Here is a 12,690-nt window from a genome sequence, read left to right as displayed (position 1 = left end):
AATTATAATCTTACAAGTTCCAAAGCAAGAGGCATTTTCCATTTTGATTAAGATAAAAAAATTACTAGAGAGCAAATATCTAATTATATTATTTTTTAATGTTAAGTTATAGGCATTTGGATAATATTTTGTTGAATATTGAAAAAGATGAGTTTTTTCGTCCCATTATTTTTAGGTAAAAGTTCAAATAACGGATTGGATTGTAAAGCAAGTAACTATAATTTTTAAATATTTCAAATATTATCTTTGGATCAGGGGCGAATCTACGTACAAGGGACGAGGTGGTACGCCACCCGCAAGCTTTGGCCGAGACTATACAATAGTATGTATATATAGAAGGAATATATACAAATATTTTAAGTGACACTCTCTTTAACAAAAAGGCTCAAGGTAATGGGGGTTCAAATCTACCCCACCTCACTTTCTAAAAAGCTTTGTTTGGTGCATTTAAGACAATTATAGGATGATCCCTTGTTTGTTCTTTCTCTTCACTTAATTGTTTTTTTTTTCTTTGATCTTATTTGTTTATTTTGAATTTTTTTCTCCTTTTTCTTTCTTTAAACATTTAACAAAAAATATATAAGAAAAATCTTTCACAAATCTGTTCAAAGAAATCCCCATAATAACTTATTGTTTTATCATGATGAAAGTTTATTTTGTTGTTAGATTGCTCTGAAGTAGGACAATTGTATATAATATTGAGTGAGTCAATTTTTATAAAAAATATAAATTAAAAAATATCCGTAAACTTACTTAATATTTAGGTGCTTATTAGTATTACTTAATATCTATATTAACTCCAAAGACGAATAACCCGAACCGAAATTCAAATAGACCAAATTGATTGAATTTATCCTTATTTAGACAATGTAAATTGTAATATGACTACGTTCAAAATTTTTGGCACCCGAAACCTCTAAATCCTGGATCCGCCTCTGCTTTACAGCTTGTTTGGATGGTTGTTACCTATTGTATCGTATTGTATTGTTTTCACCGAACAATGTTTGTTTTGATTGTTTAGTTAAAATTGGTTGTATTGTATTGTTAAATCCATTGTTCCGGAACAATGAAAAGTCCTATTTTTTGAAACAACCGATTTAGTGTGGTGGGAACGTTTCCTATTTTTCTTTCTAATTATGCCCTAACTTATTGCTTTATAATTCTATTTTACCCTTTATCTTTTTATTTTAAATAATAGCAAAAACTCCTTCTCACATAATTTTGTAATAGAATTCTACATGAAGTCTAATAACCGATATAAATTCTCAAGACGACATCCCAAATATAACCTAGTATATAATAACCTACATACGTGAAAAACTCATTTTGTTCTTCTGCCGCTTCTCCATACTCTTCAGGTAAATGTTTTGTTTTACTTTTGTCTGAATGGAGTCTACTTAATATTTTTTTTTTAAATTTTTATTATTATGATCTAATTATAAATATAGTGTACTTATTATTATTTTTAATATTATTAACTTGTTCAACTAATTTCGATAGAATTTGCATGAATTTAATTGCTTAATTTATATATAAGACATAATTAGTGATTAGTTAGTAGAAAGTGGTTTTCTTAAATAATTTTTATGTGTAATTTTTGATAAATTAAATATTTAAAATAATTGAGGGTATTGTAGTAAACTTACCAGTTAAAGTATAGTACGATACAGTCAAACCAAACACCAAAATGTTATTTAACAATAACGAACAATACAATCTATCCAAACATTGTATTCATAAAATGATACGATACAATACAATACAATACAGTATAATACGATACATTATAAAACGATGGGAACAGTGATCCAAACAGAGTGTTAATAGATTGGAATTTGTTTTGGAAAAAATTATACTTATCTATTGGGACTTGAAAAAAGAAAATCTTATTGGAGGGTTTAGGTTCGTGATGTGCAAATGAGAAACTTGGAGCTGGAATAGACCCTAGAAAGCAGGTCAGCGGAAAGATTGCTTAAACACCAACCAACGCGACCCTAGACAATACCTGCAACAGACGTCAAACAACACTTTCTGTGCTGAGAGAGTAGAAAGCATAGTGCCTAATACACTAGTATCTCTTTTCTCTCTCAGAGAAAATCTTATTGAAAACAATGGCGGTAGGCGGCGGCCGGACTTTGACAGCTGATGACTTAGTAGAAAAGTCGCCGCACGATAAGCGTCTCTACAGATACATGCAACTCCCTAATGGCCTCTGTGCTCTTCTAGTTCACGATCCTGATATTTACCCCGATGGACTTCCAGAACATTCCGAAAACGAAAACAACGAATCCGAAGAAGACGAAGGAAGTGAAGACGAAGATGAAGAAGATAGCGATTTTGATGAAGAAGAAAGTGACGGCGCTGATGAAGAAGATAGTGAAGTTAAGGACAAAGGGAGTAAAGGTGCTTCGCAGAAAAAGGTCTGTTTCTTTTAATTCTAATCGACTATTGATTAGGTATATGTTGCTATTCAATTTTTATTTGTATTTTTTTAATCTCTCAGTTTATTTGGTGGCATTTTGCAGGCAGCAGCTGCAATGTGTGTGAGAATGGGCAGTTTTGTTGATCCTTATGATGCTCAGGGTCTTGCACATTTTCTTGGTTAGTTTTGCATATTATTATTATATTATTAAATTACTTTGTGTTCATAGTTCGTGTGGTGGTAATGCAAATCATCATTGATTGAAAACCCCTAGAGAAGCTGATTGATTATATTGTTCATCAAGAGTACAAGTTGTTGACTCTTGCTTGAAGCCTTGAACATTACCTAAAAAATACTAGGCAATTTCTTTCCATCTACCTAAGCCGCAAGATTACCGGGTACCCGTGCTGGGAGGTAGCAGGTATCTGTTGCATAGTCAAAGTGCACGCAAGTTGACTCACACATCATTGTCATAAATTAAAAAAGAAGCTTGGACATCTACTTAGTTGATCATAAATTAGGATGGTTTTTCAATAGTACTTGACTAAGCTAAGGGTTTCTCTAATCATTTATTGGAGAGGAGTGGAGTGTTGAATGGATTAGCAAGCACGACAAGTGTTTTAACTGTCAAAGGAAGTGAAAAGGGAAAACTGAATGCTATTTACCATCATGGTCTCGTGGGTAAAGATGATTGAGGCATAGTGAACAAACCAGGTGTAATAGTTCTCTCATATTAGTTTGTTTTATTTGTTGTTATGACTTGTGGAAATAGTGGAAATGGCTGGCCTACTTCTTGTTGGACAAGCATGTGGAGACCTTACAGAGTGGGTAAGTGAAAAGGGGTTAAGTAGCATATATTGGTTTATCGAATATTCAAAAGGTGGAGAGAGTCTAATTTTTATGTACTGAGAATGGCAAAGTAAAGGAGAGATTTCAACAACCTAAATAATGAACCAAGAGCTGTTTGGCTAGCTATTATGCAGTGAGAATAGTAATGGGAGATTGGAGGAGAAGTAAAGAAAGAGAAATAGCAGATTGAGAGTTCTTTGATGTCATTTGTGATTTGCACACTAACGCAGATTGACGAGATTTTATTCAATTGATTGTTTTTGAAAATTGAGATGTTATTCCACGAGAAGATGAGCTTTAACTGACATGCGTAACTTTTATGATGATTTGCAATATGGTTCCAAATCGAGATTTATGAACAATTGCAACTTCTGTAGGGATGTTTAGCCCTTGTTAGAATTGCAAAGGCTAAAGCAAGGTTAATTCATAATTGGTCAAGAATCAACTCAAGGGTCCAGTCTACGATCGAGTTCTTTATGCTCTAATCACACTAGACTCGTGCATATTACTGTGATCTCGGCTCATATGCACCCAATAAGCCAATTCTTAGTGTTCCCTTTTTAGTGTTCTTTTTGCCGAGGGTCTTCCGAAACAACCTCTCTACCTCCACAAGGTAGGTGTAAGGTCTGCGTACACACTACCATCTCCCTACCCCACTTGTGGGATTATACTGGGTATGTTGTATTTTTTAGTGTTTCTGTTTTTACATTTCATATGTATGCAATTTCCAGTCCGATACTTTCATTGATTGCACCAAGAAGGTGCCAATCTGTACAGTAGAAAAGTAATATCTCTTCCCTTAAACATGTAGGGAGTTCAAAAAGTTTATAAAATATTTCACGTTTTGGTTGTACTGCGTGTTACACCCAAGGGCCAGTAATATAGCAATTGCAAGACCCTATATTTCATTACTATTGTTCTATGCCTGTTTTAGAAAAACTCTGTTGCTTCTTCCCTGCCACAATGACCAAAAAATGCTGAAATGGACAGTGTTCCATATGTATTACAGTAGTTGTTTCCTTATATCCTGCGACCTCCTGCTCTGTACTGCTGATTTCAGTTATGCTGGAGCCACCCATTACACCCCAAATGCATTTAGGAACAAGGTCCATACTTCCCATGAATATGAACAATGCAAAAGTAGGTGTTCAGGGGATTCACTGTCAGATTCGCGCAAAAAACCTCTGCTGCACAGTTTGATGCCCCTCCTAACTTTGAAACTCGGCTTATGCTCCTTTACCATTGCCTTTTGAATTATATAGGTCAGCTTGATATTACTGAACCTTGTCTGGAAATCAAACACAGCTTGCATATTACTGAACCTTGTCTGGAAATCAAAGTTTGAACTCCTCATTTTCTTGGCTTGACGTTTTTACACTTGTAACTTCTTTAACGCCAGACATCTACTACTGGCTTTGGAGCATAATCATATTGAAGCTACATTGTTAGAATTATATATCACATGCCACTTGATTTAGGACCTAAAAGAGGTTTAGTTCACATTGATTTGAATAAATGAGTCCATATAAAAAATCAAATAAATTATTGATAATTTAAAGTATTGATTGCCCTTAATTTGTTCGTTTTCGAGTGAATGACTTGTACCAAGTCCCGAAGGAACTCCTTACTTAGGCAGATTGATCTCCTTTTTTCTTTTTTGGGAGAATCGTGCATCTCGAATGATGCTTTTTAATCATATCAATCAGATAGTTTTCAATGGCTAATGTGATAAAACACTAGGCACCATAATTGCAAAGATCGTGAAAAGCTGCTGGGGTTGAAGCCGTGAATACTACTTCTTGGCTTATTTCTTAAAGGATACCTCTTTCCATTTCCAAAAAAAATTGTTGCAAGATGTCCAATTCATGGATGAACTTTTAACATATTGTTTAATCATCAAATGGAAGCTTGATTTATGATCGTGATGATTGAGCTCATGAGGCACTTGAGCAAAAATATGATTGTGTTGATGAAAATTAGAGTAGCATTTTCTGTTTGAGGGATAGGAGAGAAGGAAAAGGATGGAATGTCAAAAGATTTCCTTTTCACGTGTTTCATTTGGAAGAAAAATAAATAAAATAGAACACTTCTATTTTTTGTAATCGAGAAATCTCCGAGGGCCAGCCACCCACAGTTCGAAATTCAGCCAACAATTGGCCTGTCCTCTATACTCCACCCTTTTTTCCCTAGCAATTACTAATTGAATGTGAGGCGATACAGGTTTTCCTTTCTTCCCTACCTTCTTTTTTTGTTTTTCTTCTTCTTAAACCACATTAGTAAACAAATATTCTTATTTCTATCTGCAATTTCCTTCTTTTTATCTTCTTTTCCTCCTATCCAAACCAATTAATATTAAAATTCAATTTTCTCATTCACCAGTGTCAATAATGCTGGAGACCATATCGCACAACTGACTTTGGCAATTTATATTTTGATATAATGCATCTTGACCCTCAAGTAATTCTTCATATTTCTTATGCATTCAGAACACATGCTATTCATGGGCAGCACTGAATTTCCAGATGAAAATGAGGTATGTTGTTCTATTCTTGCTTCTGGATATGTTTGTGGTATCCTTTTCTGGGTTATTGCTCAATCTCACTGAAATTGTCATCCTTTCTTCCCATTTGCGTTTTCTTTGCAATTTCTCACATCTCATGCTAATTTTAAAGCATTAAGAAATATGACTCCATGGTGCAGAGGAATGAAGTGCCAATTCTCAAGTCAGTTTGAAAATGTGGATCTCTGTTTGACTCTTTTTTTTGCTAGTATGACAGTTACTTGTCCAAGCGTGGAGGGTGTTCAAATGCATACACAGAAACAGAACACACCTGCTACCATTTTGAAGTTAAGCGGGATTGCCTTAAGGGTGCCCTGAGAAGGTAAAATGCGTGTTTTATATCTCATTTTAAGTTTATGAGCCTCTAACATTAGTTAATTATGTACGTTATCTGATGAAACTAGTCTCGTCCGGAGCATCTTTTTTCTTTTTGTGTCTTTGCAACTTCTTATATGTTGATGTAAAAATTACCGCTAAACCCAAAACTTAGAGAAGTTGCTTTTTTTTTCCATGTCCTTTTGAACAATAGGCCCTATTATGTCCTGACATAATGGCATATGACAGTCATGTGCGGTGCATCATTCTTACCACACCCTAGAAAGTTGATGCTATTTGCATATGGCTGTGTGTCTGGCGCAGTACAAGGAAAGATGCTACAGGGTGCACAAAAAAAGCAGCAGATGCCTGATGCGAGTCAAAATATGATTTTTCATTGAAGCTTAAGCTGGAATTATAATGTCTGTAAAGATTATACATTTGTAGCACACGATCTTTCTTAATCCCCTGATAATAGTTCAAACACAGACAAGTGAAGTTATTCTATCATGGTATGGTTTTCTTCTACATGGTTGTTTTTTGCTGTTAACTTCTTTGGATCGTACTGGTGCAATGTGGACATTTGGAACTTGACCAATACTCTGTCCCAAAACTTCGATTTTTTCCGATTCATCCCTTGTGGAAATACTTGGGAGTTATTCTTAATAGGAAAACTTTGACCTTGATTTGCCAATTAATAACTACTCTACTTTTTCATGGAAGAAGTAGTTGTTTCAGTACTTTCCACATAACCCTGATATAGTCTTTTGTTTCTGATTGGTCAAGTATGTTTAATTTAAACTTAAATCTCGAATGGAGGGAGTACATTAAGTAGCTTTTTCTTCTTCCTCTCTTAACTTCATCTTTGAAGGTGCTTATCACCCCCACCCCCCTCAAACAAAACGAAGCAACGTGAAAGGTGGTTATTCTTACTCTCACTATGTTTCCTTTTCAGGTTTTCCCAGTTTTTCGTTTCACCTTTGGTTAAAGCTGAAGCCATGGAGCGGGAGGTACAAGCTGTGGACTCAGGTGTGCAATACTATAATTTTGTTAATCTCATCAACCGACACGTCTTACCAACTTAAATGCTGTTATTTGACACTTGGAATACAGAATTTAATCAGGTCTTACAAAATGATTCCTGCCGCCTGCAACAACTACAGTGCCATACATCTACGCCTGGCCATCCCTTTAACCGGTTCTTTTGGGGTAAGTTTACGACATCAAAACCATCACTATTTTTCTTTTCCCTTTGGATGTAATATTTATTGTCTTTTCATGATCTTCGGATGATTTTGTGAAGGGAATAAAAAGAGCCTTGCTGATGCGGTGGAGAGAGGAGTCAATTTGAGGGAACAAATTCTAAAACTATACCATGACAACTATCGCGGTGGATCCATGAAACTGGTTATTATAGGGGGAGGTAATTTTTTGCGATTCAGAATAGTAAATTCAATAAGTTATGATTATATGTTTTAAGGCTAAAACCCGCTTCCACAAGGATTTTGTTGTTAGATGACAAGTTTGAGTCAGAGAGTATTAATCCCTGTACAAAGCTGGTCTCAATACACATACTGGCCACATTAGTGTGGATAATCTCCACTCTGGATGCTGTTAAATTCTATTTTAAAATCTTCCATTAATATGTTTCTGATATGCTTTGTTTTAGCTTGTCCCACATATAGTTATGGAGTAGCTACATAACTTTTTCAGTGCAAGTTGTTGCGTGCTAATTTTAATATTTCTGAATATTGCAGAGTCCTTAGATATCCTTGAAAGTTGGGTTCTTGAATTGTTTAGCAGTGTCAAGAAAGGTCCTCTGGTAAATCCAGACGGAAGAACTGAACTTTCGATTTGGAGAGTTGGCAAACTTTATTGGTTAGAGGCAGTTAAAGATGTTCATATCCTTGATTTATCATGGACGTTGCCTTCTCTCCGGAAAGGGTACTTGAAGAAAGCTGAAGATTATCTGGCTCATCTCCTTGGCCATGGTAAGTTTTATCAGAGGTGTTATCAGTCGTTCTTTTGGCTTCATAATAAGGATATACTGCACTGCACCTTGTTATGCATAATTATTGCATATTGGCTTGCTTCTCTCTTCTCTTTATTTTATTGTTTTCAGGCTGCAAATTCTGTTAGCTTTTTGCTTGCAGTTGGTTGACTGACTGTCATGTGCTCAAGTGCGGTCAACCAGCATCATAATTTGATAAATGATACATTAGTAAGACATCATCCTGGGCTAAGAGAACACTATCATATAAATATAATGCTGCATGAAGCTGATTTAGATCTGAAGATCAGCTTTACTGTCTCTACCTCTCTATTTTCTGTTTGGTATGTTATTTATGTCATGTTCATTATATTTGTAATTGTAAATATTGATACCAGCACCACCATGGTGTTGATGATATACTGTTACCTTTCTCAATAAAATTTATGTCATATTCATCATTTGAGTTCTTTTTGGCCGTGACCTTAAAGTCACTAAGATATTTGTACTGTATTATTGTTATCACACTTGGATTCACTGGCACATATTTCGTTTGATGATTTTGAGGCTGGGAAATTCAAATTATGTACTTGTACAAGTGTGCTTTTACTTAGTCAAAGTGGTATCCACATTTTATTGAGATCTGACCATTGAGAAAATTATAATATTTCAGAAGGAAAAGGTTCCTTGCTCTTCTCCCTAAAAGCTAGAGGCTGGGTAACATCAATTTCTGCTGGTGTTGGTGATGAAGGAATGCATCGCTCCTCATTCGCATACATATTTGGCATGTCAATACATCTAACTGATTCTGGCTTGGAAAAGGTTGTTTACTTTGCTTCACCTATTTTTCTAATCATTACTCTATATTGAACAGTGTAGTCAATTGGCATACTTCTCATAATCACTGATGCTTATAGAGATTTTAGGATAAATTATGTGGAATGACACAATTTTCTAATGATGAATGTTAATGTTGTTGATAGACAGGAGAAGTATCTTCAGTTCATAACATTAGATCCTTAGTAGTTGTTAGATAGCTATGTAAATAACCCTAGTATCACATGGAATAAGAGTAGCATATGTATTGTGTATAGTTATAAATAGGGCTATTGTAAAACACTTAATAGAATATCAGCAATATATTTTTCTCCCGTGTTTTCCCACATGGTATCAGAGCATCGGTGAGAAAAGATCATTGTGTGTCATTCCAGCGACATCCGGGAAGAAAGAACTCGGTCACCTCGCAATTTTCCATTGGCATAAGTGACTGTTTGCGTGAAAATTACTATTCATTAGTGTTGTGCACAAACTAACACCACCACAAGGTCTGCCGTAGTCCTGCGACCAAACCCCATAAAACCCCATTGCAAAAATCCTACCCATGCGCTCTCACGCGCCGGACAAACATGAAATTTTTCAGTGAGATCTGTGCACGCGCCGGGTGCATAAGACCTCTTCTAACTAGTTTCCGACAAAATTCCTTCAGGACAGTTTACTCGCATAGTATTCCGAGTCCACCAGTACTATTTCCTACATATTCCGGCAACTTTGAAATTTTCCGGCGAGCTACAGTGTTTTCCGGCGAGAACAATATTTTCCCATATATTTCTTTAGTTTTCCTGCAGGAGTTACTAATTTCCACTATTTCAAGTTAACAACTCGGTTTCCAGAGGTCAGTCTTTCCCTTTCCAAAGAGTAAAAAAGTCCCCTATTCATCTTCCTTTTAACTCCAGCTCCACCACCGATAGTTCTAGTTTCATCACCTAGTCCAGTTCAACCTTCTATAACTCCAACACTCCTGACTCGTCGTCCACGCCCGACATCAGGCCCAGCTGATTCACATCCTCTACCTAACCCTGCTCCTATTGCAGACTTGTCTCCTCCTAGTCCACCGATTGCACTTCGGAAAGGTATATGGTCCATATTTAATCCTAATCCCCATTCTGTTGGTTTAAGTTATTATCGTCTGTCATCACCCCATTATGCGTTTGTATCATCTTTGTCCTCTTTCCCGTCCCTAAGTCTACAGGTAAAACACTGTCTCATCTAGGATGACGACATGCTATGATTGACAAGATGTCTGCTTTACATGTGGGTGGTACTTGGGAGCTTGTTTTTCTTTCTTCAGGTAAATCTACTTTTTATTGTCGTTGATTGTATGCAGTCAAAGTTGGTCCAGATGGCCAGATTGATTGATTTAAGGCTCGTCTTGTTGCCAAAGGGTATACTCATATATTTGGGCTTGATTACAGTGATACTTTCTTTGCTGTGGCTAAAATAGCATCGGTCCGCCTTTTTCTATCCATGGTTGCTGTTCGCCATTGGCCTCTCTATCAGTTGGACATTAAGAATGCTTTCTTCACGATGACCTTGAGGATGAGGTTTCTAAGGAGCAGCCACATGGTTTTTTTGCTAGGGGGGAGTCTAGTGGCTTTGTATGTCGGTTGTGCTGGTCCCTCTATGGTCTAAAGCAGTCTCCTCGATCCTGGTGTGGTAAGTTCAACATAGTTATTAAGGAGTCGGGCATGACTCGTAGTGAATCTGATCACTTTGTGTTTTATAGGCATTCTGCTTCAAATCTCTGTATTTATCTGTTGGTTTATGTTGACGATAAAGTAAGTTGAAACATTATCTCTTTCAGCACTTTCAGACTAAGGATCTGGGTAGATTAAAGTATTTTTTAGGTATTGAGATCGCTTAGTCTAGCTCAGGCATTAGGATCTCACAACGAAAGTATGCTTGAGACATTACTGAAGAGACAAGAATGCTAGGCTGTAGACCCGTTGACACTTCTATGGATCCGTATTCTAAACATCTGTCAGGACAGGGGGAGCCGCTTAGCGATCCTACAAAATATAGGCGTCTGGTTGGTAAATTAAATTACCTCACAGTACTAGACCTGACATTTTCTTTCTTGTGAGTGTTGTGAGTCAGTTTATGGATTCTCCTTGTGATAGTCATTGGGGTGCAATTGTCCACATTCTTTGGTTTAGAAAATTAGCTCCAGGCAAAGGATTATTGTTTGAAGATCGAGGCGATAAGCAATTTTTGGATACTGAGATGTTGATTGGGCAGAATCACATTCTGATAGACATTCTACGTCTGGATATTGTGTTTTAGTAATTTGGTGTCTTGGAAGAGTAAGAAATAGAATGTGGTTGCTCGGTCTAGTGCAGAAGCAGAATATCGAGCAATGAAACAACATGTGAGCTAGTTTGGATCAACACTTCCTCAAGGAGTTGAAATTTGGTGAGATCAGCAAGATGAAACTTGTGTGTGATAATCAAGCTGCCCTTCATATTGCATCAAATCCGGTGTTCTATCAAAGAACTAAACACATTGAGATTGACTGTCACTTCGTTAGAGAAAATATACTCTCGGGAGATATTACTACATAGTTTGTGAAGTCGAATGACCAGCTTGCTGATATTTTCACCAAGTCCCTCACTGGTCCTCGTATTAGTTACATATGTAATAAGCTCGGTACATGTGATTTGTATGCACCGGCTTGAGGGGGAGTGTTAGATAGTTATGTAAATAACCCTAGTCCCGCATGAAATAAGAGTAGAATATATAGTGTATAGTTATAAATAGGGCTAGTGTAAAACACTTAATAGAATATCAATAATATATTTTTCTTCCGTGCTTTCTCACAGTGGCTTAAATCATGCTTGTATGAGAAAACAAACATTTAGGTACCGGATCCATAAAATCCTTTAGAGGGAAATTATAGCTTTGTGATTAACAACAATGCCAATATCTCAATCCTAAGCTTGTTGGAGCTAGCAATATAAGTTCGCGCTAAACATGGCTTCATTGAGACCCCTAACAATCTAATGTTTGAAGATTTGAGTTCTCTAGCATTAGAAATTCATTACATTTTCTTTTGGCTTACAAATCTCTAACATGACTAAAAGACTCTTAACGAACTAAACCTTATCAGAACTAGTTGATATCACGCTATTTTGCGCTTGTTCTACGTGGACTCCAAGGGAATGTAGGTCTTTTGAGACTATTCTTTCCATGTAATTTTATGTTTACCTCTTCTCCTTTTAATACCTTCAATTACCACGGTTTCAAACTCACAGACCGATGCTTTTGGAGATCGATGTAGAATATGACCGTACGATCTCAATCTACCTTCTCTCTCACTTTTCTTTTGGGGATAAGGTGGTGTCCAGACCATTTTGCGCGCACCTCAACTAATCCACTTGGTACCTGCTACCAGCACAAGTACAATGCACATCTCCCACCAAAGATTAGGCAGATGATAAAAATCGTTTAGTGTTTTTTTCTTGCTAGGATTTGGATCCTAGTTCCCGGGCCTTTTTTCCCACTTTAGATACAACAACAATAAACCCAATGTAATTCCATAAATGAGGTTTAGGGAGGGTAGTGGTTACGTAGACCTTACCCCTACCTTATAGAGATAGAGAGGCTATTTCCGATAGACCCTCGGCTCAAGGAATATATATATATATATATATATATATATATATATATATATATATATATATATATAAATATATATATTATTGATAGAATATTAGATTA

The 12,690-nt window shown here is 36.2% G+C and overlaps 1 protein-coding gene across 1 annotated transcript in view; it reads left to right on the top strand.

The window, feature by feature from the left end:
• Positions 1,904–12,690, top strand: part of LOC109229213 (nardilysin-like) — a 32,400-nt gene continuing 21,613 nt past the window's right edge. Inside the window, exons 1-9 of the mRNA XM_019394569.1 lie at positions 1,904–2,420; positions 2,526–2,601; positions 5,758–5,804; positions 6,041–6,153; positions 7,102–7,175; positions 7,260–7,355; positions 7,450–7,569; positions 7,904–8,137; positions 8,810–8,958. Of these exons, the coding sequence (XP_019250114.1) occupies positions 2,112–2,420; positions 2,526–2,601; positions 5,758–5,804; positions 6,041–6,153; positions 7,102–7,175; positions 7,260–7,355; positions 7,450–7,569; positions 7,904–8,137; positions 8,810–8,958 (1,218 nt within the window). The 5' untranslated portion in view covers positions 1,904–2,111. The remainder of the gene's footprint in view (positions 2,421–2,525; positions 2,602–5,757; positions 5,805–6,040; positions 6,154–7,101; positions 7,176–7,259; positions 7,356–7,449; positions 7,570–7,903; positions 8,138–8,809; positions 8,959–12,690) is intronic.

This window comes from Nicotiana attenuata, chromosome 7 (assembly GCF_001879085.1).
Source record: "Nicotiana attenuata strain UT chromosome 7, NIATTr2, whole genome shotgun sequence".
In the NCBI taxonomy this organism is placed as follows: domain Eukaryota; kingdom Viridiplantae; phylum Streptophyta; class Magnoliopsida; order Solanales; family Solanaceae; genus Nicotiana; species Nicotiana attenuata.
Note: the sequence above shows the minus strand (reverse complement) of the source record. Positions and strands in the feature narration are given on the sequence as shown.